General features: G+C 41.8%; 3 protein-coding genes across 5 annotated transcripts; 1 reads left to right on the top strand and 2 right to left on the bottom strand.

Moving 5' to 3' along the window:
- Window positions 1-494: 494 nt before the first annotated feature.
- On the bottom strand, window positions 495-8,187 carry pcyox1 (prenylcysteine oxidase 1). Of its 2 annotated transcripts, none has more exons than XM_017488603.3 (7): window positions 8,096-8,187; window positions 7,100-7,238; window positions 6,560-6,766; window positions 5,392-5,566; window positions 4,932-5,143; window positions 4,502-4,654; window positions 495-4,084 (listed from the first exon to the last, which is right to left on the bottom strand). In XM_017488603.3, the coding sequence occupies exons 2-7, from the start codon at window positions 7,203-7,205 to the stop codon at window positions 3,414-3,416; spliced, it is 1,524 nt and encodes a 507-aa protein (XP_017344092.1). In that variant the 5' UTR covers window positions 7,206-7,238; window positions 8,096-8,187; the 3' UTR covers window positions 495-3,413. The 2 variants fall into 2 exon arrangements, with proteins under 2 accessions (XP_017344092.1, XP_047016657.1); XM_047160701.2 differs by lacking the exon at window positions 8,096-8,187 and adding an exon at window positions 7,710-8,074.
- fam136a (family with sequence similarity 136 member A) lies at window positions 8,147-10,655 on the top strand. Of its 2 annotated transcripts, XM_017488237.3 has the most exons (4): window positions 8,147-8,292; window positions 8,481-8,583; window positions 9,212-9,352; window positions 10,263-10,655. In XM_017488237.3, exons 2-4 carry the CDS (start codon window positions 8,497-8,499, stop codon window positions 10,449-10,451), a joined length of 417 nt encoding a protein of 138 aa, XP_017343726.1. In that variant the 5' UTR covers window positions 8,147-8,292; window positions 8,481-8,496; the 3' UTR covers window positions 10,452-10,655.
- A 723-nt stretch (window positions 10,656-11,378) lies between these two features.
- Window positions 11,379-25,464, bottom strand: gmcl1 (germ cell-less, spermatogenesis associated). Its single transcript, XM_017488606.3, has 15 exons — window positions 25,215-25,464; window positions 22,547-22,733; window positions 21,239-21,362; window positions 20,262-20,358; window positions 20,021-20,118; window positions 18,030-18,142; window positions 17,876-17,941; window positions 17,708-17,792; window positions 17,521-17,611; window positions 16,293-16,433; window positions 15,883-15,952; window positions 14,379-14,454; window positions 14,160-14,305; window positions 12,829-12,916; window positions 11,379-12,201 (listed from the first exon to the last, which is right to left on the bottom strand). Exons 2-15 carry the CDS (start codon window positions 22,720-22,722, stop codon window positions 12,061-12,063), a joined length of 1,512 nt encoding a protein of 503 aa, XP_017344095.1. The 5' UTR covers window positions 22,723-22,733; window positions 25,215-25,464; the 3' UTR covers window positions 11,379-12,060.
- Between the last annotated feature and the right edge of the window lie 732 nt (window positions 25,465-26,196).

Raw genomic sequence — 26,196 nt, 5'->3', positions numbered from 1 at the left:
ATTTCGAGGTCTACGCTGGTGGACTCTCCTCGTCAGTTCATCCATCAATCTTCTATACCGCTTTATCCTTTTCAGGGTTACGGGGAAACCTGGAGACTATCCCAGGGAGCATCGGGCACAAGGCGGGGTACACCCTGGACAGGGTGCCAGTCCATCGCAGGGTACAATCACATACACATTCTTACACTACGGACACTTTAGACACGCCAATCAGCCTACCATGCGTGTCTTTGGACTGGGGGAGGAAACCGGAGTACCCGGAGGAAACCCCCGCAGCACGGGGAGAACACGCAAACTCCGCACACACAGGGCCGCGACGGGACTCGAACCCCCGACCCTGGAGGTGTGAGGCGAACGTGCTAACCTCTTCAGTTGACCCCACAGTAAAATCAATGTACATGCAGGTTTACGTCACAGATGCTAGACAGAGTCGTACGTCATCGGTGCCGAAACTCATTAAATAAAAAGATACAGACGTCTCACACACCACAAACTATCGTTAATGTTTTATTGCATGCAAACAATGAACAATTTTATTCACCGTCTTTCTTCCTTAACGAAGAAACTTTATACAAAAAAAAAAAGTAAACGGAGAAGAAACTCCCTGGTGTAAAAAAAAATAAAAAATAAAAAAATAAAAATAAAAGAAATAAGAACACAAACAGCATCTTTCTGCGCATTTTAACACTGAATGTTGTTTCATACGGATACAGTGTGTGTTATAGAAATGGTAATACTTTTCAGGCGCTTTAGTTCAGTTCAGTAGAAACAAAGTGTGAAAGATGACCATGAATGTTTGTTAAATTAAATTACGACCGATCTGTGATATAAATCTTAAACTGCATTAGAAAAAAAAACAACAAAAACACCCCATCACACTACAAATATCGTTATAGAAATGTTTTAGGAATTTGCACAAGGATCTAAATCAGGTTGGAAAATTTGTACAAGTAGTTTTACAAAACTTGATCGTGTATACGTTATAGTTTTAGTTTTCTAAAACACAACAGCGCTGGTAGGCTCTCTCTCTGAAAGTTTTCTTACATCATACATTAGTGATAAATAAATCGGGAAACAAAGTTTCACCTGGACAGCAGCTTATTCTGACAGTGCTGTGATTTTGGTGGTAATGTACCGGTTCAGTGAACATCTAATGTTATTTTTTGCAACTGTAGAAAAGGATATTAAGAAGACAAAAAAAGTGTCATGTGATCACTATCCGAGGTAGAAATTAGTATTCAGTGAATTTTATTAGATTTATTTTTTATTATTATATTTAAAGAAGGCCGTCAAGTTTTAAAGGTAAAGTTAAATTAGACGGACCGCCAGTGGAAGCCGGGTTTGATACCTGCAACGTTTCATGATTTTTACATGAACTCGCATTTTTTGACAGGCAAACCCCCTGTACCACGAACGGAGCATTAGTGCATCTAAATACGGCAGTAGAGAGAAAAAGCACAGCCTGGTAACATGGATCATGCTGCGTTCGACTGAAGGTCGTATCTCGTAATTTCCGCCCCCTCAACTCTGAATTCCTCCTCGGGAACTCTGGATGGTCTCCTCAACTCCGAGTTCAGCAAGTGACATCAAATCACCATGGCTGCTCACATCATCGGCAGTAAACGAAGCAGCACACGGCCGTATTTCGCTTGTTAAATCTATAAACGCTGACTATACAGAAGTATAACAAAAGTAGTAGTGCAGCACATTTACACTTCGGGGACTCTGGGGGTGTCACAGTTAACAGTTTTGGAATCCGAATCTTTGATAGTAATGAAGAAAAAAAAATATTCGCAAAGACGAGGCCTCGGTACGTCAACGTTATGGATAAGAACGTAGTGGATTATAACCGACTGTCTGCAACCGTCTAGCTGTTTTTAAACGAATCCTTAACATCTCAGCAAAACATCTCAAAGAGGCAAAAACTAACTTTACGTATCTAGCAAATACATAAATCTCGCAAAGCCACTCCAGCTAACTTTTCAATAAAAGCAGAAGCAACACAGGAAAATATCTTCCATCTCCAAGCGACAAGGTTAAAAGGTCATCCATGCTGATTCATCCCTGTATTAACCGGCGCTTGAGTATATTAAAGGTGCGTTTCACTGCAAGTCCATCCGGCCAAGAGAAGCTTCATTAAAAGTCAGTTAATAAAGATTCTGCATTCTTTGTATTGGCAGGAAGATGATGATAATGATTAACGCGTTTGCCAGATCTGTATTATAAAGTGTTTGATAAGTAATAAAACGTAGAAAGAAATCGGCCTGAGTATTTCACTCAAAGCATTCTAGCCCTTATCCTCCTCATTATTACAAATTAATATTGCTTATTAGTACATTTCAAAAACAATCCACGGAGGCAGTACATTCCAACTTCTTCGGTCTTGTTGTTGAAATATGCTGAAACTGTGAGGCATTTTTTTTTATTCGGCCAAATGCCGATAACTTCTAGGAAAAGTCATGTGACCTAAATCGTGTGCAATCTTTTCAAAGGCAACTATTCATCTCAAATGACATCAGACACATCAGTCAATCTAATAGAACAAAATTTAGATGCTGCATTAAATATAAATATATATATATATATATATATATATATATATATATATATATATATATATATATATATATATATATATATATATTCCTTTACACCAAATCAACGATATTATTGTTTAAAAAGAGCCGTTGATTGATAGCAACAGAAACCGCAATGATATAATAAGGTACATTGTTGGATGTACAAGGTGACATACTAAATAATAAAAATAATTTTATTTCATTTTTACCTGATTTTACTCGTGTCATTGATGCACAGTTACTGAAATGGCTACGACTCTTACGTTGCCCACTCCATATTATTAGCTATCGACACTGTATTGCCAAATGTATGTGGACACTCGAGTTCTTCCAACGCCAACCTCAGCGAACCGTATCTTCATAAATAGATGTGCTTTGTGCACAGGGGGATGCATTGTTATGCTGGAACACGTTCGAGTTCCAGTGAAGGGAAAGTGTAATGCTATAGAATATACAAAGACATCCTATACAATCGTGTGTTTCTAGCAGTTTGCGGCAGAACCGCATATGGGGCGTGATGGTCAGGCGTCCACATACTTTTGGACGAAGAGTGTATATCGCTTCTGCGCAAAAAACTACAAGTGTCTTGGTGGACTGGTTTAGTTTGGTCGAACTGTTCGAGTATTGGGAAACAATTTAAAAGTCCAAGTAACTACTAATGACGTGCTGAAAAACAACCGCAAAGAAATTAGAACGGAAAGCCTCCCTGGATGCTGTAAAAATTAGCGTAAATCTTTTTCGTAAATTAAATACACCACACACACGAAATTCACTCAAACAGCCCGTGCACTGAAGATTTCCTGATTGTCATTGATAAAAGTGTCTCTTGCGTCTCTACAGCTCCCCCCGGAGGCGAGAGTACAGGTCCTCCTGATCCACCTTCAACGTGTCTCCGTGCCAGCGATGGTTGGCGAGCAGTGCTGCGTTACGTGCCGAGAGTGCGCTCATCTCCATCGATGACGCTGCCCACTCGATGGGGCTAAGGTAATAGAGGTTGTCGTGGAGGATGAAGGATGGAGCTCGACGCTCTGGCGCTCTGTATAACGGACATGCCAGCCAGGGTTTCTCCACCACGCGCTCTCGCGAGACGAACAGCATGCTCAGCTGCTCCTCGGTCAGGGACTCTGGAGAATAGACCCTCCACATTGCCGTCTGGCTGGCCGGAGGCCGTGAGTAGCCCGGCGTGATGTGGACAGGGTCCATGGCGCACAAGCTGGAGATGCCCAGTTTCTCGTTATCGGTGGTCAAAACGTCAGAGGCGAAAAACTCGCTTGGTTTCCGGCTGGCGTCCAGATAGGACACGTTGAGACGCCCGAGGACTAGCGTAGTCACTACATGGTGGTAGCGCCCAGATAAGTGTGAAGGCAGGGGAGGAGAGAAGCCCGGGAAACTGATATCGGACAGACCCTGGTGGAGGGGCGTGGCCAAAATCACAATGTCGTAAAGGGTGTGGGCGGAGCCGGAATCACCGACGTAGTTCACTTCGTAAAATTTTGCGACGGTGCCTGATTGTAGAAACAAAGAAGTTCAGCAAGGGAGACGTCAGAGTGAACTGCCATCTCAAGCTACAGTTGTGTGCATAAGTTTGCACACCCGCAGGACAAAAATGAAGCATTTAAATTTACAGAAACAGGGCACGGTTTTACAGATGTTTATGAATTTCTCTCTAATATCTTACATATTTGTCGCTTGATAACGTAATCTACGAAGCCTCCGATGACACTAAATGTCTTGAATAAAATTCCCGTCACTACATTCGACAGCTGAATTATCCACGTCTTACATAAAATCTGAATCTGTGTCAGTAGCTGATATAAAATTTTAAAAAAAAAATTTCAAGAGAGAGAGAGAGAGAGAGAGAGAGAGAGAGAGAGAGAGAGAGAGAGAGAGAGAGAGAGAGAGAGAGAGAGAGAGAGCTGTACCGCTTTTCAAGGGCCTCGTTTTGAGAGCGATGTTGGTCACACGCGCTGGAATGAGTTCGGCTTTGCTGTGATACAGAAGCCCAGAGCAGACTCGCTTATTACCTCCATCCACAGCCCAGAGGCCCGAGTCAGCGCATGATAGGGCCACGGAACCTGCACAGGAGAAATTGCAGTGAGAAATTACTGTCCAGTGGTGTTTCTTCTGGACTATCGGACGTTTCTTCCCCTCCTCCACTTATACAGTGAAGAGACACGTTATCATCACCAGCTCTGTGTTTAGCTTTAAGGTTTGAAATTTACGCTCATTTGTTTGTTATATAATAACATCTTTTAGGAAAGACTACAAAACTACAGCAACACTTAAGCAGATCGATCCTTGCCTAATGCTTAAGCAGACTCTTAAAAAGTATCCTGGTTTGCGCAGACGTACCGACAAAGGCGTGCAGGCGAACGCTCTGTACATAACTGGCACGTGCTATCGGGGAGACGATTTCATTGATGAAGACCTGAGAGAAACCCTGAGCCAGCATGGCCTCCTCCAGCGTCTGGTTGAGCAGAGCCAGTAACCCGTCTCCACCCGTGGCATGCAGAAGTCGCTCAACACTCGAGAACGAGTAGCCGAACTGCTGGTACTGATAAATCCTGTCAGGACGAGACGAGATGGCTATGTTAAAGGAACGGTTCAGCGGATAAACCTTCATCATTCCAAAAGGAACACCGGCAGCATCTTCCTACAGTAAAAGTAACCTGATTAAACGTTGTCGAAGCGGTTTGTTTAATATCAGAATCGGTTCTGACAAGAACCTGCTGATGATTGGACCTCAAGTTACACACCCCAGTGCAGATGTATTTAAGGACTGCACTTTATATTACAGATGAGAACGATTCACCTCATGAACTTGTCCAGAATCCCCTCCACCCACATGTGCATGCGGATCGCGTTGAAGCCGTAGTGCCACAGCATGCGGAGGAAGTTCACGATGAACCAATCGCTCTCCTCGAATATCAGCTCCTTCCCGTCAAAGATGGCCATTTTCGAAGGGACTTCAGCACGAAATGACAGACCTGACGGAGGAGCGGAGAACTTCGATATTCACGATCGTTAGTTTGAACACATCAAGGACAACAAAAGGAGAGACAGAGATAGAGACTCTTATCTAGAAACCAAGTTCATCATTTATTTAAGATGCTTGAATGAAACATCTGGTCAGCGACACTCATGATCGGTGATGATAATTATAAGTGTGTGATTTCACTTTAAGAATCAGTCGGTTTTAATGTTTGTATTTATTTGATATAAACACAAGCAGACACTGACACCGTATACATGGACAGCAGTAGTCTAACTATTGACCTTAATCAGAATATTATCTTATTCAGAATAAGGTGTTTACATGAGTTGCTTTTAGAATATTCCTTTCATGTACGTGTTGAATAACATAATTAGATTCACGGCCAGAAATTTCACGTATCGACATACAGTTCGTCTTCGTTATGGAACCGTATAGTTTTGGGTGTTTTTCCATTTTACGAACGCTTCAAGTGCAGTTAATCATTTGTCATGCTATACGTGCAAATAGATGACTGCTTGAAGCCGTGGGCTGCGTCCCAAACCGCATACTTACCCACTATATAGTAGCTGAAATACATGTATTTCGCCTACTATATAGAGGTAAGTAGGTGGTTTGGGACACAGCCGTGCTCTCGTTTGCCGTCAAACGGTTGAGCGCTGCCGTGTGTGTACGTGTCCTGTCGCACAATGCGGTGAAAACTCTCACACGACGTTAATAGTGTGATTAAGGTGTGTACATATCTGTAACGCACTTCGATAATGCCACTAAAATAGGAATACTCCCCATTCCACATACTTTGAGTATGGGAGGTCATCAGAAATCGCTGTTTACATGCTAGTTTCTTAATCAGAGTATCGTCTTAATATCGGATTATTGTTGTTCATGTAAACGTACTGATTGTTATACTGTTTAAGTTGCAGGACCTTCTAGTCTATTATGTGTGCGTGTATGCATGGGTATGTAATTCAGAAAAATCGAAACTCGCCTAGTCGATCCACAAAGTGCTTCATATGCAAATTAAGCGGGTGTATAACGGAGCCTCCCATTTCATAATCTCGTCCATCGATGTTCTCCGTAGCGAGTCGTCCTCCGACAGTGCCCGCTTCATACACGTCGATCTTGACGCCGGGCCCAAACTCCTGTCTGAGGAAATAAGCTGCCGCTGTCCCTCCGATTCCGGCTCCAACGACGGCTAAAAGCGGTAAAGCAAAGCCACGGTGAATACTCTCAGAATATAATATAATGTGCTATGCTGGAGTCTTAGAGCTAAGCCGAGAGATCATTTCTCTGTAGTCTCGCCAGTCAAACTGCGAAAACCTCCATTCATGACTAAAGTGAAAAGAAGAAAAGCTTTCTGGGAACACAGACTTCCATTATAGCTCCGGGACAAAACTACAGAAGCAAATGTCAGACAACAAACACGCCTTGACTGATGGATCACCATTTGGTCTAAGATTACAGGCGGCATGATGTGAGGTGTATTCGATTAGATTAGATTAGACAGAGAGAGAGAAAATTTGCTCACCAATTTTCTTTGGCGGTTCTCGTAGCTCGGAGGTAGAGGCGAGAGCCCAGTGTCCACCCTGACAAAATACGAGGAATAGAAGCAGCGATAGGGTTCTTACCGACATGATGACGGTTTAGATCTTCACAGGTATAAACACCTAAGAAGGGGGGAGAAAAACAACATGCAAGTGGGTTCAAATCAGTGCAATGTGAACTCCTCCATGTCACTGCAAATCACTGCAATGTGAAATCCTGGATAGTCTGATGAACTGTCTGATGAAGCTTGTCTGATGAAACTTGTGTATCTTATCGGTATCAGTAATTCAGACTTTTTTTTCCCCCTTTCTTTCCATATCAAAGGTCACAGCAACTTCATAGCGACATATAATGACCCATAAATACAATGTATTCACTAACAAACTGTACTTTTACATAATAAACCAAGGCTGATTTCAATTTCAGTCAACAATATTAAATCGTATAATCTGAGCAAATCTGATTCTCCATGTGACAAATAAAATCTCCGCCTGCTTTCCCAAGTTCCTGCACAGACAAGTCGCAGAAAACTAGCTTGAGAAGTTAATTAGTTAGTTAGTTAGTTAGCTAGCTATCTAACTAACCGAACTTACCTAAATAACTAAGCAAAGAATATTGTCTTTTGTTGCATTTGTATAGTTCCCAACCGCTTCTAACGACAAACTGGTCGAGTTTACACAGAGAAACGAGTTAGCTAGCTAACTAATTTGGAAGTTATTTCCCCCAACTTGTATTTCAAACTATCCCGCCTCCGCTTCTCTAGGATTGGCTTGTCGTTTCTAATACGTGCACTTCGATTGGCCAGTCCTTCAGAGTCTGACAGCTGAACAACCAATCAAAGTGCAGGAGATAGATTCGGCGACTGTACACCGCAACTCGGGTTAACATTGTAAAAATGGCGGTTGTTGTTGTTTTTTTTTCTTCTTCCCCCCTTTCTATTTATTTATTTCATAATAGTTTGTCTTTTTTTCCTCCTTACATAATAAGTACAACAGAGCCTATACAGACTATCCATGCGTTTACGACTTATTCCAGTCCAGTCGGAGGCGGAAACGCACCGTCCGCCATTAAACTAAACAGACGACGAAGAAGAATGCAAAGGGCGGAAGTAACGCATTCATTAATCCGGAAGCGGCATGGTGTAACCCTGTCCCTCATGTCTTCGCTTTCTAAGAGGTGACCTTACAGAATATTCATCGATAATTTAAAAATTATTTTATTCAAGGACATTTTATTTGACTCAGTGAGTGCTGCATTGTTTGGGTTCTTATTTATTTCGCTCTTACGGTTTGTTAGTGTAGCTACACACGTCAGAACCGGTTAGTTTTATTGACAGATCTTACATGATTCAGTGGTTTATCTAGGAATAAATAGGGAATAATGGCGGAAGCGCATCAAGCACGAGTTCAGCACGCTGTGGAGGAGATGGTGCAGAGCCTGGAGCGGGACCACATCCGGAAAATGCAGGTAACATCACTCACCTGGTGTGATCATTATACACCGAGCCACTGTCCCACTGTTAGTGCTGTAATACAGCAGAAAAACCACCACCATCATCATCATCATCATCATCATCATCATGTTTACACCTTGCTTTCATCATGTAAAGAATTATGAATGATCAGATCCAGATTTTACACCTGTTCTTTCAATAAAGTTGACTGCAAAAGTTTGTACACCCCTGGAGCAATATAAGGCACTTTGTTAGGTTTCTTAAATGTTCCTTAGAAGAAATGTCAACTGGTGCATACTGAAGACAAAGTGATATCCATTAAAAAGTTTGCATCTTCTCTGCTGTGCGTGATGTAAGCAGGGCCGGCTGGTATAAATGGATCGGCAGGGGACGAAACCGCTTCCTCGTCTGAGGGCCGAGAGACTCGTGGCAAAATTCGGACGTCTTTTGAAAACATGTCGAAAAACAAACGCTTCATTTTTCTCTCCTTACGTTTTTTTTTTTTTTTTTTTTGTAGATAGATAAAATTGGGTTACACCTTGCATACAGACACAACTAACTAACTTATGTTCTCACTTTGTTTTTGATCTGGATAATGATATTAATCTGAACAGATCTAACCTGTTTAAATGTGACTTTCAGGGTCGGATGTTCAGGTGCAGCGCAGAATGCTGCGAGCGTACGACGGACTCTATGAGTAAGGTTCATGAGTGTATAGAGCGCTGTCACACACCTCTGGCTAAAGCACAGGGACTGGTTACTAATGAGCTGGAAAAGTTTCAGGTAAGTGCACACCGACGCGTCCACGCTGAGGCATTTGTCCGTCAGTAACACGGATGCGAAGTGGAGATGATTTTGTACAGTGACGTCGGGGGCAGTCCATCTCAAATGGTCCAGTAATTGTAAAGTTGGTTGCTTGACCGTTTATAATTATCCTAATTTTTTTTTTTTGAGTGATTTACCTCTATGTATTGGCATTGCAAAGCCACCCGTTTTGTGTTGTAATTTTGCTTGGTTTAATCACGACGGCCATCTTTGTGTCATGGCACACAACGAATTTTTGTTATACAGCCGTTTATGGAACCCTCAATGGAACAAAAAACGATCTCTAGAGCACATTCCATTCTTGTCCCTTAGACTTAAAACTTCAGTCGAAATATAATGCTCCAAAAAGTCAGAATATAAGCCTCAGTCTTAATTGTTGGTTTTGCGTTGCCAATACATAGAGGTAATCACTCAAGGAAAGGAAAAAAAAAAAGGGAAAATTGAAAAATAGTCGAGCAACGTATATTGGACCACTTAAGATGGAATAAACCGTCTTGCTTTAGTCAGGGAGTCCTGGGACATTTCATAGTAAGGGTGTCTCTGGTTTAAAAAATTCACAAAAATACCCTGCTCTCATGGATATCAAACAACTGCCAACAAAACACAGGTTTATCCAAAAATAAATCTTTGTTGAATTCATATGAGGAAAAATATATTTGAAGAATATTCCCATTGTTTATTTATTTATTTATTTATTTATTTATTTATTTAAATTTTTTTTTTTTTAGTACACCTGGGTGACTAGGAACAAGAAATTGATAAAAGATTAAAAAGATAATTACGTAATATTTAAAAATACAAGATCACTGAAACATTGTATGTATTGCTAATTATCCGAGCGTTTAATATCGACCGTTTTGTCTTTCAGGATCGTCTCACGCGATGCACTATGAACTGCAACGATAAAGCCAAAGACCTGTTCGACTCGGGGGCGAAGGAGCCTGCGGTGCGCGCTCTGATGGATAAGTGTGTGGGAAGCTGTGTGGACGATCATCTCGGCCTGCTGCCCAGTATGACACGCCGCCTCAAGGAGAACCTCGATTCTATACCACAGTGAGCGGCCAGCTTTTAAACACCGAATATTCGGTGACGAATACAGTATGTGAAGGATCAGTCACAGAAAGCTCGAGCTTCACGGTGGACATCACTTCTTCATCACCGTTACTGTACTGTGACTCGTCAGCATCAGCATGTTGTGATCCGTGTCTGCCTCGGCCGCTCGTTTTTGTACGGACAATAAAACAGTTACAGTGAAACGAAACGATCTGGTTGTTTTGAATCTGAAACGGGAACGCGTCCGGAAAGTTCCACTAAATATTTAGCGTTTATAAAAAACCTTTTCAGACTTCGAGAAAGAATAAGAATCTTCATCCAAATGGATAGGAAAAGGTTTTATGCATCGGTCATTTGCGTAAGAAACGATCATGTGGTGTTCATGAAAATCCAGTTATTTATGTTTACTCTTGAGCTTGTGTAAATTTACCCTATAAGGAAACTCGACCGACCGGCTTCAAATCGAATCGTACAAACGTTTTGTGAAACTGAAGGGAAGCACTTCAAAACGATCTGTATATCGAGACAAATAAGACTAGCCATTCGATTAGGATAAAAGTAATGGCACCCTATAAAAGAAGCACGGGTTAGCATATCGGCTACCGTCGACGTGCTTCAATGGTCGAGCCGCGTTACTGGAACGCTGCACTCTGTTGCCTTTTATGGTGTTTTGTGGGCGTGGCTGAATGCAAATGAAAACGCACGAAGAAAATCAGCACTTTTTTTTTTACCTACGGGACGCAATGCTTTAACCGCCATCGAACCTGTACATCACCTGTGGGTTTGTTTTTGTGGATTTTTTTTGTTTTAGTAAGGTAAATACGGTTTCTCATAAAAGAAAAAAAAAATCCTGTATGTACACAGATAGGAGTATTTTCTTGCATCTTTGCGAATAGTAAAACCAAACAGAGACGAGGTGTTGAAGTCGATACAAAGTACCTGTTTTTCATCAGTTTATTTATTTTTTGGCGATTAGGCTCTGGTCTGATCACACGCCCCAGACAGTGCTGATTAGATCCTCATGCCTGAATGTGAAGGTGTTATTTTGGCCCATAGTGCACACATCATCTACATTTAACCAAGACACATTCATCGTCATGTGTACATATTCACAATATAATGACAGAAAATATGAAATGGCCAATTGTTCATAAAGTGATGTCTGTATCTTGGAATAGAGCTGCACTGGAAGAAAAAGCACCAGTTTCTTTTTCTTTTAAACAGTACAAAAAAAACAAACACCACACTGAATAAATAGGAATGCCTGGCAAAATCAAAACTATATACAGTATGAACAGACAAGAATACAACAGTGAACTTTGTACAAATCCCATTTCTATAACAGAAGAACTAAAAGTATAACATGCACTCACTGTGCCTGTAGTTTGTTTTGGGTTTACTTATACCAAAATAATAAAAAACATTTAGAAATAAATATAAAAGTAAAATAAAACAAATTAATACAATCCATATACAGTTTTTTTTGTTTTGTTTTTTAAAAAAAAAAGTAAAAATAACACAAGCTATAGAAAACTGATGGTAAAAAAGTGAGCGAGCTGGAAGCGGGACGTAATGATGTCACAAGATCAGGACGGAGCTGATTGGCCGGAGGGTCACGACTTGCTGCGGGCGCTGCTTTCTGATTCGCCGGCGTCGGCCCGGCGCTCGGGGGAGGGGGAAGTGTACAGGAAGTTACAGCAGACATAGAGTGGGAAAGACAGGAGACGGCTGTCCAGGTTCATCACCACGTACTCCTACACACACACACACACACACACACACACACACACACACACACAAATGAACACACACAAACAAATTTCATTCAACAGATAGAAACGCCCTCTACCCAACACAACTTATACTAAATCAGTGTTGCCTGGCCTACATTTGCATACTGAAACCTGATTGGCTCGTACTGTATGATGCAATAACATGTCGAACACGGACACAGATTTTTCCCTGAGATTTTCAGCTTCTCCTACTTACATTATGTGTTCAAAACGTGCCTTTCTGATGTAGCTGAGGGCTGTGTGTATTACCCATGATGCACTGCGGGTGTACAGCGGGTTGTACACCATGGAACGGCTGTGAGCGGTTTACGCGAAACATTCAAATGACCCGATCTGTGACATGCGTGTAGCTGGAAAGCACGTCTTCAGCATAACGGGTCAGATTTCTACGAACGATAATTAGCTGATTAGCATGCTAAGCGGGTTATTAGCCTGCTCCCAAGAAGGATGCAAAATCTGACTCTCCACCGACACTTTAGTGCAGTTTCTATGTACGTTCTTGTAAGAAATAATGTGAACAAGAATGCCATCATATACTGTATATGAAGGGTGGACCTTATCCTAAAAGTGGGTGTATTCGTGACAAACCTGATCCTTCTCCAGAGTGAGCAGCTGGTAGCCTGTAGATCGGCTGCATATCAGTTTGCCGCAGCTGTCGAACGACGCGAGCCGTAACCTGTCCAACAAACGAGAGGGAGAGAAAGAGAAACACGGCAGAAAGGACGATGAAATGAAGAGCTGTAAACAAGTTTACAAAACCTAAAAAATGCAGTACATGGCTAGAAACTTCGTGTGGTTTGTGTGAAGAAATCACTTGTACAGAGAAGCCCAGTGCTTTAAACAGCAAATACTGCAACGAACGTGATACAATTATAAATATAGTCACAAGCAGCGATCATAGGGGTCCAAGCACCCTTTACCATTAGGACCAAACTTTAATGCTATAATTATTGCTAAAGAGCCTCATATTGATCAGTGGCAACCATAAGGTACTAAACACATTTAAAAAAAAAAAAAAAAACTCAATGTGTTCACCCTTTTAAGCAGGCAAACCTCACCTACACACACTATTCGATATATTACAGCGAAGTACTATAGAACATCATAATCATATATACTGATTTTTCAAGGTCAGAAGAACAGTCTGTACAGGATTTCTCAGAGTTTTTGTTTGTGATTGTTGCGCACCAAAAATGCTCGTTTTTTTTCTCTCTCCAAATCTGTGATGCAATTTGCACGAAACTGCATGAAATAGTTTCGCACGTTCTTCGCAGTGATGTTTGATGGTAAACGAGATCTTTTAGCTATACTCATGTTCGACGCACGTGAATCGAAGAGTATCTTAGAAATCAACCGGTATCTAATAAAACGCCGTCCGGGTGTTAACTTTTATTTAATTTGAAAAAAAGATCCGAGTAGCTCCCTCTAGTGGTCGATTTTTGCAAGATTTCAGAAAACATTAAAGTGACTACAGGTACGAAACATACCATTTATGTTCCTCTAAAACAGGCTAATGCTTAACCTGTCAAATGCCCGCTGAAAGCCGATTGGCTGATGGGGACCGTTACAGTGCCCCCATTGATAAAACGTGCTCCTCAAAATTAGGTACTGCTTTTTTAAGTTTCTTGAGAATCCACAAAAATCCTTGACGAACGTTCGATACCAGAGAACACGAGAACATTGTCCAAGAGGAGAAGAGTGAGTTTATCCGGAGTGAATATGTTCAGTTAACAGCATATTGACCATAGAAGGGATGCTGACACGTTTGGATTATGGCAACCATGAGTTATGTGCTAGTTGAGAAACTTTCTCTCATAAATATTGGCACTCGTTAGAATCGTAGGTGTATCGGAGAAAAGTGAAAAGCTACAATCAAGTCAGTTTTTGCCCACGGTAGGTTATTTTTCCAGGCGGCTCACCTGAAAGCAAGGTGTCGTCGTGGCTGTAGGCTGACCGCGCCCCCGCATGGCTGACTGAGCGTATTCCTCTTGAACACGATGAAGCGGTTGGTGTAGGTGACCAGCAGATCGAAGCCGTAATTAAAACCGGTCCATCTCCAGCAGTACTGAGGATGAGATTCTCACGTTACACTCACATTCTCACTTCAACTCGTAACACTGCTATATTAGTAGACTTACATCTCCATCTTTGTTCAGTTTTCGACCGCAGCGCATGCTGTTCTGCTCAAATTCCTCCTTATTGGCCTCTTGAGGTCTAGCACGTGCATAGGCACATAGAGATGACACAAATTAAGACATTAATATCTAAGATAAAGGAGATCTGCCTTGATATAAGAGCCTTGGCTAGGAAACATGCATTTTGGTAGGTTAACTTCTCCGTCCGATCTCCGTGCAATCAGTCATTGTCATCAAACTTTTTTCCCCCATGCTAATCAGATCAGTCCTCGCTTCTTTCTGGCCAAACGTCTCTAGCCCTGTAGCTAATCTCTGGTCCGATGAGCTTCCATCAACGAAATACTTTACGTTAACGCATGTGATTAGAGGATTTGCCCCAGAAGCTCTGCTGGCTGTTGTTTAGAAAATTACAACGGTGCTTGGAAGTTTGTGAACCCTTCAGAATGTTCTATACATCTACATAAATATGACCTAAAACATCATCTGATTTCCAGGGATCTATCTAAAGTCTTATTTTCACAACACATGTTTGTGGAAGTGTATCATGACGAGAAAGGAGAAAGCCTCTAATATCCAAAAAGAACATTGTTATAAAATCACGTGGACAAGCCAGAAGGCTGTTGGAAAAAATGTTTTGTGGATAAACGAGACCAAAATAGATTTTTTTTTAGTTTAAATGAAGTGTTATGTTTGGAGAAAGGAAAATAGTGCATTCCAGCATAAGAACCTTATCCCATCTGTGAAACATGGTGGTGGTAGTGTCATGGTTTGGGACTGTTTTGCTGCATCTGGTCCAGGACGGCTTGCCATCATTGATGGAACAACGAATTCTGAATTATACCAGTGAATAGTAAAGGAAAATGTCAGGACATCTGTCCGTGATCTGAATATCAAGAGAAAGTGGGTCATGCAGCAAGGCAACGATCCTAATCACACAAATCGTTCTACCAAAGAACGTTTAAAGAAGAATAAAGTTAATGTTTTGGAACGGCCAAGTCACTGTCCTGACCTTAATCCAATAGAGATGTTGTGGAAGGACCTGAAGCAAGCAGTTCATGTGAGGAAACCCAGCAACATCCCAGTGTCGAAGCTGTTCTGTACTGAGGAACGGGCTAAAATTCCTCCAAGCCGATCTGCAGGACCGATCAACAGTTACCCCAAACGTTTATCTGCAGTTATTACTGCACAAGTCGGTCACACCAGATACTCAAAACAAAGTTTCACACACTTCTGCCACTCACAGATATGTAATATCGGATCATTTCCCTCAATAAATAAATGACAGAGTATAATATTTTTGTCTAATTTATTTAATCAGGTTCTCTTGATCTACTTTTAGGACTTGTGTGAAAATCTGATGATGTTTTAAGTCATATTTATGCAGAAATATACAAAATTCTACAGGGTTCACAAACTTTCAAGCACCACTGTAGAGTCACTGGATATAAATATAAATAGTGACATACCGGTGTGGCTGATGTGCGATTTCAGGTGTGTCCTCACTCACCCGTTGTCATTGTCGTGCTCGGTTCGAAGCATGGCGAACCACTGCTGCTTGTATATCCTGGACAACCAGTCTTAAAATCAGAGCAGAGAGAACAGATCCAGGAAATGACAAAAGTGTTGCTGATATTCAGACTAGTTAAGCAGGTTTCGGCATGTAAAGACTCTTGATGACGCGAAATCTTTTTAATATGTCACAAACGAGGATAAAGGAAACACCAGGTACTTTACACATCGTGGCTGATAGAATAATTTCAGGTAAGTGGGACATTTTTCGCCGACCTGTTCCTGTAAAACGTGCGGCGCTACAGGATTTGAATTTAGGCAGCACCGATGAGACGCGTTAACCTGTTTGTGCTTGACGGTGAGATTACGGTGAAGCCGCAGTTATCGGAGTGAGTGCAGCGATCTCACCGGGCGGAACGATGTTATCCCTCTCGAGGATGCGGGCCGACGCCAGGTCGTTGATGATGTACTGCAGGCGGATGTGTCTGAAGACGGGGGTAAAAGGCGAGCCCTGGTCCGTGCACAGAAACGGCTCGTCCTCTCCAAGCTCTGTAGGAGAACCCACATGGCCAGTCAGAAACTTGAACATATATAAACAACCGAGTGAAACTGCTGCTCTCTTAGTGAGGTTGAAATTTAACACTACTTTTTTTTTTTTTTTTTTTTTTTTTTTTAAATGGACAGAACAGTACAGCGATTATAACAAATGTAAAAGTGCTGTATTACAACCAGAAATTCTTGAGTAGTTCTAACCAAGCTCCTCCTTTGTGAGATTTGATGAGGACTGTAGTGCAGGCTCCAGCTCGAAAACTATACAGCGTTAAATTACAGCAACACCAACAGGAGGATCTGTAAAACTAGACCTGACCAGCAGGAGGTGCTCATGCACAGTATTAAAATCATCCATCCAACCATCTTCCATACCGCTTATCCTACACAGGGTTGCGGCGGAGCCTGGAGGTGGGAGACGGGGTGCCAACCCATCGCAGGGCACAATCACACACATTACGGACAATTTAGAGATGCCAATCAGTCTACAGCGCATGTCTTTAGACTGGGGGAAGAAACCCGGAGGAAACCCCCGAAGCACAGGGAGAACATGCGCACACAGGGTGGAGGCGGGATTCGAACCCCCAGCCCTGGAAGCCACCGTGCACCCCCGGTTTTAAAATCAACGCAAACATTTTGGAAAATAAATCGGCGTTTGACTTGATTCGAAAGGGGGATTTCTGATCTCACGTCAGAGCTACGACGTTGGAAAAGACACGCAAAGCTCGTCTAGTCCTCATGCCGCAAAAGCTCAGCCGGTAAACTGTACGCTCAATCTACCACGTAATCTCGTTTAAATACTGTCGATGGTGTGAGCAGCCGTTACGTAATCAGGGTCGGATCCTGAATTTGGGAGTTAAGAAAACCTTCCCGAGTTTCCAAGGTGGAATTCCAAGTTGGGGGTGTTGAGGTAGTTCGAATTACAAGCTTCAGTCGACCCCAGTGAAAAAAAATAAACACCTGGTAATATAATAATACGATTTATACACCAAACTACAATTAATTCCATTTCCCTCTCAGCAGACAGACTTTAAAGTGGCGTTAAGTGATGACATCATGCCACGAACACGACTGAATGCAAACATACCGCTTCTTCTTTTACACAGCCACGTATCTGCATCGACCAGAAGCTGCTTGATGGGACCATCCCACGACGGATTGAGCTGCAGGAACATCCACTGTACGATCACAAGACCGAGAAAGGGCGATTAAATAACCTGGATACGACACGACCGAGCTGGTTTAACGGCTCGTTAACGTCAGGACGGACGAACCTTCTTCAGAGCGGTGTACACGTCCATCTCGACTTGCATGACAAAAAGATCCGAGGACTGAATCAGCTGCTCGATGATTTCCACCCTAGGTAAACGCGAAAACGTTAAAACGTGCAGAATACTGAAATCGAGGTAGAAATGTGTGAATTAACGAGACGGACAAGATACCCCAGCTCCTTCATGAGGTCCACGTTTTGATGAGTCATCAGGTTATTGAGAAGCCACTCCAAACACCTGTAAAGCACATACGCACTCGGATCGTTATGCTACAAAGAGAACCAAAAAATAAACAAATGGAAAGAAAAAAAAAAACTAAACTGACTTCTTCGTGACCGAGTCCAGGCCGTACATGTTAGCGGCGGCGTAGAAACCGCACACCGTCTTCACGCTTATGTTCTCCTTCATGGATTCACCACACTGCTGGATTAGCCCATCCTACACACACACACACACACACACACACACACACACACACACACACACACACACACACACACACACACACACACACACACACTACAGAATCAGTTACGGAGATTCTGAACGATGTCATGACACAGTGATTTGCATCGTGCTTAGATATAAACCATTAAAAGCGAACATCTTACTCATGATCTACACAGACAGTGCACAAGGAGACATCAAAAGGCTGTCCAAGGCCACTTTCGCACCCGTTAGACAATCTTCCGAATCTGAGTCAGAGTGAAATTTATGAGTTTTGTTTTTTCTGGTTCGTTTACTATTTGATATGGTGTCACATGACACACAATTAAATAAATATAAAGGCAAAAAAACAAACAAAAAAAAAACACAACCTTGGCTGATGGGCATACAGGGCTGAAAACACAGCATAAAACTCACTGATGAGAAACATAGCGATGGAAAACGTTAAACAAATCTTTGGTGTGTGAGTCAAGCGAACAAATATAAATAAATTAAAAAAAAGATACGGAACGAGCGCTAAGTATATTTGTAAAATATTTGGTGCACCAGCGATTATTTTCTCTTTTTGTTCAAATCTTCAGACCACAATGACGTTTCTGCACACCCACAGCCCTGTCCTACAGCTCGGACTAGCAGCTCACGCCTACAAGAAAGAAAAAAAAAGAAAAAAAAAAAAAAAAAAACAACACACACGGCATGTCCGGCTCACGTGCTGCAGCCGAGTCGATTCAGAGTCGAATCAGTTTCTCACTGCGCTACAGTTCACTCGGAAGTGGACCGAGACCACGTCTCGATGCCAGACGCTCTCTGACCGGATGATTTGCTCCACAGCTGTGTGTGTGTGTGTGTGTGTGTGAGAGAGAGAGTGAGAGTGTGTGAAAAGATACAGAAACTTTGACAGACACACACTGCACTACAGCAGAAACTCGCCGTGCCAAACAGCCGTGGGAACCAAAGTCAGTACGGGTGTGTGGAACGGTGCTCATATTTACAGTAGAGGTCATAGGTTTACGTACCCACCTCGCAGAATCAGCAAAATGTTATGAATTTTAAAAAAATAAGAGGGATTTGTTGTCGCATTGTTATGGATGCGACATTTTTTCTGTTACAGATGTGACATTTTTTTCAATCATGGATATGTTCCCTGTTACAGATGTGAGGTTTTCCCTGTAACAGATCTGACGTTTGTTCAATCGTGGATGCGATATGTTCCCTGTTACAGATACGACATCTTTCCTGTTATGGATGTGACGTATTTCCTGTTACAGATGTGAATTTTTTTTCAATCATGGACGTGATGTTTTCCCTTTGATGGATGCAAAGTTTATTTTGCTACAGATGTGACATGTTCCATGTTACAGATGTGAGGTTTTCCATGTAAATGTAGCTTCTGAAGGGCGGTACTAAATGAAAAGAAACAACAACAACAATTTACACCGATCATCCTGTTCAAAAAGTTTACACCCCCCTGGCTCTTCGTGTCGCCTTCTTGAGCGTCAGTGAACGTTTGCACCTTTTGTAATAGTCGTGTACGAGTCCCTCGGTCGTCCTCAGTGTGAAAAGACGGATCTCGGCATCATAGAGTCGCGGTTGGAAAGGGCTCAACTATGCAGAAGGTGCTGGAAAAGCACAGAAAGTGCAGGACCTAAAGGATTTGTTTGAAGAACAGTGGGCAGTTTAAGTGCTCAGGACAAACAAGGGACTCATGAAGAACCATCACAAAACATGCAATTTTTATGATCCCTATTATTATTATTATTATTATTATTATTATTATTATTTTGCAGATTCTGCAAGGTGGACATGAACTTATGACCTCAACTGTAGATACAGTTAAATGTAGGAAATGTTGAAATAAAGCACACTGACCAGCTGGAGCATGCAGGCGGCCGCCAGGATACTGACAACACGGCTGGGTTTGATCAGAACATCATCTCTGTAGAGCGAGCCAAACACCACCTGAAGAGCTACACACACACATACACACACACACACACACACACACACACACACACACAACATCCAGCTTCCTGATTCAGCATTGACAGAACAGAGAGAAGTCTGTGTAAATGTAAAACACACAGGGTCGTCCACTTTTACGCCGTCCCACCTTCAGTGTCGATGTTCTGGTCTGGGATCTCCAACTGGATGACCATCATGTTGGATTCCTTCCAGGAGCCGCTGAACATGCTGGAGAAGTATCCCGACTGCACAGAGAACAAGACGGACGAGACAGACGTGACGAGCTTCATGTCTGACACGGAAAAAGAGCTTACCTTTTCATATCGTGACGGCTGAACGTTTTAGCACAGTTTCTGATATTAGAGCCAACACGTCGACACGTGGCTTCTCCTGATTGGTCAGCAGTTTAACCGTAAACGAACCTCGTTTGGCAGTGTCTCATTTGGGATACAGCTTCAAACACGATCCTTTCCTTGTTTACCGCTTAAAGCTCTTGTAGCGGAGAGAGAGAGATGACGGACGCGGTCATGTCACGTGACGTGATCTCGCTAAGCTTAACTAAAGAAATGATTATTTTGACCCTTGACGCCTTTCGATCGACGTCCGAGTGACAGACTAACATACTACATAGAGTTCTAATCTAACACTAGTCAGATTTAGTCATATTTTCCAATTACAGCACACCTTGAAGTGTTTTATTCTTTACTGGTTTACCAACCATTACAATTTTTTAATTTATTAAATCAACGGCACACTTTTTATCCGTTTATAGTTACATCCGAGGTAAAAACAAGTCCATTCGTGTCATCACGTCCGTTATAACAGCCTCTCTTCTCTCTCTTTCTGTCGCTGTAGTAACAGTCGCACATCGCTGACACTGGAGACTCCTTACATAAACGCTAAATAAGCGTCTCCTCGTATAAAAACTTCAATATGTCAATGATAACACTTTAAAAAAAAAAAAATAAATAAAAATTGTTTTTAACGTTTTTATGTGAACTGCCTGTCATACAAGTCCCTGTGTAAATCGTTACTATGGAAACAATAAGGAACGACCAATCAGAATGGAGGATTCAACAGCGCTGTTGTTATATTTAGCAACGCAAGGTGAAGAGAGCACTCTACCTGACACAGGTAAACTTTGTGCAGGTTCCACTCCTGGCCGAGCGCGCAGATCCGGATGTCGCTGTTCTCTCCGTTCAGGAACAGCGTCTGATAAATGTACTTGGACGTGCTCTTCAGCTTTTTCCTGTTCCAGCCCGGGCAGGGAAAGCAAAGGGGAAGCAAGAGGAAAAGAATCTCAGAACAGAGAGTGTATCAGGTATTCATTCATTTAGACATCGCTACAGGAACCTGCTCTGGAATGTTAGAGCACTTTAATCCAGAGGTGCGTTTTAGACAGCGATGTGAGACAGAAAGTCTCCACATGCTGGTAACACCAACGTTAGATAAAAACGTTGAACATGACACAGAGTCAGGGGCAAAACTTTGCCCCCCCATTGGTTTTAAAAGTGTTTTCTCTCTATTTTACAATTAAAACACAAGTTTAAAAAAAAAACAAGTACAATGAAATCCATCAAGCCATCTATTGAAAGATCAATCGATCCATCCATCCATCAACTGTTTCATTCATCCATCCTTCCTTCAATCCATCCTTCCATCAGTCCGTCCGACCGGCCATGCTTCCATTTATCAATCCTTCCATCCATCAATTGTTTCATCCATCCAGCCAGCCAGCCATCCTTCCATCAATCGATCGATCCATCCATCCATCAATTGTTTTATCCATTCATCCATCAGTCCGTCCATGCTTCCATCAATCAATCCATCGATCCATCAATTGTTTCATCCATCCATCCATCCTTCCAGCCAATCATCCTTCCATCCATTCGTCCGTACATGCTTCCATCCATCGATCCATCAATTGTTTCATCCATCCATCCTTCCATCAATAGATTCATCCATCCATCCATCCATCCTTCCAGCAATAGATTCATCCATCCATCCATCCATCCATCCTTCCATCAATAGATTCATCCATCCATCCATCCATCAATAGATTCATCCATCCATCCAGCCATTCGTCCATCAATAGATTCATCCAGCCATCGATTCTTTCATCCATCCGTCCATCCTTCCTTCAATAGATTCATCAACCCATCCATCCTTCCTTGATTGTTTTAATTAATACATCACTAGTAATACCATAACATACACCATTTTATTATTTTCTGACAAAGAAAAAAATCTGCGAAGCCCCATGCATTAAACATGTTAAGCGTGCGCAAGCTTTTGCACTTAACTGTTCGCTAGTGTGGCTTTCAACGATTTCATCCACGTAATGATGAAGGTACACCATTGACAATTTTCCAATTTTTCTGTTCATACTAGGATTATTTTGTGACTGTGTGTGTGTGTGTGTGTGTGTGAGACCTGCAAGGTGTGTCCAGCAGACTGTCCTCCTCCTCTGGGTCACTGTCATACTCGCATTGTGAGCTTCGTTTCCTTTTCTTGCACTCGCAGGTGTGTGTGCTTCCAGTGCAGTGCGGTTGCGTCGTCTCGCCGAGGCGGTGGGGAGCGGCTTGGAAGCGACTCCCGAGCGACCCCATCCTTCTCCGACCTGCCGAAAACACACACCGGCAAAACACCTGAGAGTGTATACGAGCGTATTGCGCAAGAATTTATCGTACTAGAGCACTTCTGCGAATCTATAGACGAGTTTTTAATATTTGCTGCACTTACAACAGATTTTGTGTTGAAAATGTACAAAACATGTGGTGATTTCTTGGTTCAACAATAATGAAATGATTCGACAAAAGATTCTCTGTTTCAGAGTGTCTCTTCACAGTGAAATAAACATCTCAATTCTACCACGGACAATAAAAAGAATACATTTTTGGTTTCATTTTGGTTAAATATGCATACGAGTATAAATCTGCATATAAGTGAGTACACAACTCGCATGTTTGTAAATATTTGATGATATCTTTTCATGTGACAGCACTGAAGAAATGCCACTTTGCTACAATGTAAAGTAGTGAGTGTACAGCTTGTGTAACAGAGAGTTCTTTGCCATGAGGTGCCATGTTGAACTTCCAGTGACCAGTATAAGGGAGTGTGAGAGCCATGACACCAAATTTAACACACCTGCTCCCCATTCACACCTGAGACCTTGTAACATTAACAAGTCACATGACACCGGGGAGGGAAAATGGCTAATTGGGCCCAATTTGGACATTTTCACTTAGGGGTGCACTCACTTTTGTAGCCAGCGGTTTAGACATTAATGGCTGTGTGTTGAGTTATTTTGAGGGGACGGCAAATTTACACTGTTACACAAGCTGTACACTCACTACTTTACATTGTAGCAAAGTGTCATTTCTTCAGTGCTGTCACGTGAAAAGATATAATCAAATATTTACACAAATGTGAGGGGTGTACTCACTTTTGTGAGATACTATATAGTATTGAACCCGCAACCTCAGTACTTAATGGAGCATCCTTTTGCTTTGATAACTTCTAATAAGCGATACCGGAAAGCGCTGACAAGCTTCTGACCCCTCTCTCGTCGAAGCGTTGCCCATTCTGCGAACGCAAAAGCTCATTGAGGTTTGATGGCTTCTGTGTTGCAACTGCTTTCTTTACATCACGCCAAAGATTTTCAACAGGATTTAAACCTGGAGACTGAGAAAGCCATTCCAGGACTGATTCCTTCACCAAGCTTTGGAAGTGTACTTGAAATCACCATCTTCCTGGAGAGTCCAGGTATCTCCGAGGTTCAAGTTCACCACAGAAGGCATAACGTTCCTCCTCAAAATGTTTTGGTACTTCGGTGAATCCATGACGCCCGTCACATGGTCAAGCTTACCAGTTCCTGCAGCAGAAAAACATCCCCACATCGTTACTGACCCACCTCCGTGCTCGACCGTCGAGACGGCATTCGTTCTGGCCTTTCTTGCGCCAAACCGCGGATCCATACGGCCAAAGAGTTCCAGTCAAACTGCGTCCCAGAACTCAAAGCCTGTTCAAATTTCTTCCGGAATATTCCAGTCGACCCGTCTTGTGCTACTTGATTGAGAGCAGCATGCGTCCTGTAGACCAGCCATGAAGTCCTTAAGTGTTCATCTTCTTATGGTTGCCATGGACACATCAGGTCGTCTTGTACGTCTTTTGCAGTCACACTGGGGTTTTTCTTCATCGTCCTGATGAGATCACCAAAGCCTCTAGACGACATTTTGGACTTTCTCCAACAGTCAGGCAGGTTTGCTACCACGCCATACGGTTTGAACTTCCGTACAACGCTTCCAATGGTCTCCCCAGGAACATTCAAGGCATTGCAAATTCTATATACCCGTCACCCTTTTGGTGCAATGACATTCTCATCTCCAGCTTTTGTGACAGCTCTTTAGTCTTCACCGTGAACAGGTCCCTGGATGGTGTTTATAGAAAAACATATCACAGCTGAAGCGCATGAAGGCTCGCTATGGAGTTCCCAATGAGTTAATCATGTTTTTAACCCAACTTTAGGTCATCGGCACAGACTAGCAGTAGGTTAGGAAATCAGCAGTATTAATATAGGGGTTGAATAATTGTGACATGGCGGAATGAACAAAATATCCTGCACGGCTAAAATACTACATCGTTCATTTTCTTTGTACTTTTTTTTTTTGATAAAGATATCACTTAAAGCAAAATCTATCTCTGCAGAAAAGTTTAAAGTTAAAAATCCTTTTTTTGGGGGGGGGGGGGGGGGGGGGGGGCGTTGGGGGTAATATTTCTGATTGAAACTGTAATTGCTGAATTGTAATATTTAGTTCTTTATTATTTTAAAAAATAATTCCTCTACTCACATACAGTAGTTTGTTTAATTTTAAATACTTTCCCATCCCAGATAGATAGATAGATAGATAGATATATTTTAAAAAGCTCATATAAGGTTATAGAGGTGAATTGTTACTCTTTAGTTACCCAACAACAAACAGCACAGCGAAGATAAATAAGGGAAATTGTCAACAACCTTGATCCCACTGTATGTATCCCATTCTGATGAAATGATGTGAATGAATATGAAATTAATTGGAAGATTAAATCTCTTTCTGACCTGGAAATCCACTGCAGGAAGAAACACTGCGCTGCTAATCAGGCTGGAATTTCCTCTCACACTGCACAGCACAAACGGTCACTGACACTTATTTACAACTAAATTAAACATTTAGCGATTCTGCTACAATCTAATTTATAATCATTTATCTACATGGCTGGAAAATCCAAAGGTCGCTCCTATTGAACAAAAGCGAACACCATCAAACACAACAGTTTCTCTCTTCTTCTTTTGTTTGTTTTTTTAAATGATTTTTTTTTTTTACCGAAATGTGTTCAAACGCGTGCTGCCACCTAGCGGCCTGGAGAATGAAATTAAACCACAGATTAAACCCTTTGCGTTTGAGATCAAAAGATGGATCTGAGACGAGAGTTTAAGCTTTCAGTCCAGCTTTTATTTCCTGGTGTTTACATCCAGATGTGTTCAACAATATAAAACATAGAACCTTTTGTTTCAGACTACCCAATTTTTATGTGAGCAAAAGTATAGAAACAGATAAGTCTTGAAGTAAAGTAACGTAAATAACACTTAATATTCGGTTGTGTATCCCTTGCTTGAAATAACTGCATTTAACCTGTGTATCACTGAGATTATCAGATTATTGGTTTCTTCTTTTGTGGTGCTTTTCCAGGATTTTACCACAGTTGTTGTTTGTTGCGGGGTGACTTGTCTAGGATTAACTAGTCTTAATTGACTCTTTAAATGTGATTGATCCTTGTCAATCATAACAGTGTGTTTGTTGTTTACTGATTTACTACTGAACTGATCACTTTAGCTATAGTGTGTTTTAGTTTCGGGAATCGAGGAATTATTATTCTGTGGAAAGGGAATCGACTCCAATAACGATGCCAAATCAATGAATCAAATTCACAGTATGCTCCAAAATATTTTAATATTTAATAAGCAGCTAAAATGTGTGAAAATAAAGAAGTGCTACGAAAATGTTTATATCGATTTCTTTTTTAATTATTTTTTAAAAATA

The sequence above is a fragment of the Ictalurus punctatus genome, chromosome 16, assembly GCF_001660625.3.
Source record: "Ictalurus punctatus breed USDA103 chromosome 16, Coco_2.0, whole genome shotgun sequence".
In the NCBI taxonomy this organism is placed as follows: domain Eukaryota; kingdom Metazoa; phylum Chordata; class Actinopteri; order Siluriformes; family Ictaluridae; genus Ictalurus; species Ictalurus punctatus.
This window is presented reverse-complemented; position numbering and strand designations above follow the sequence as displayed.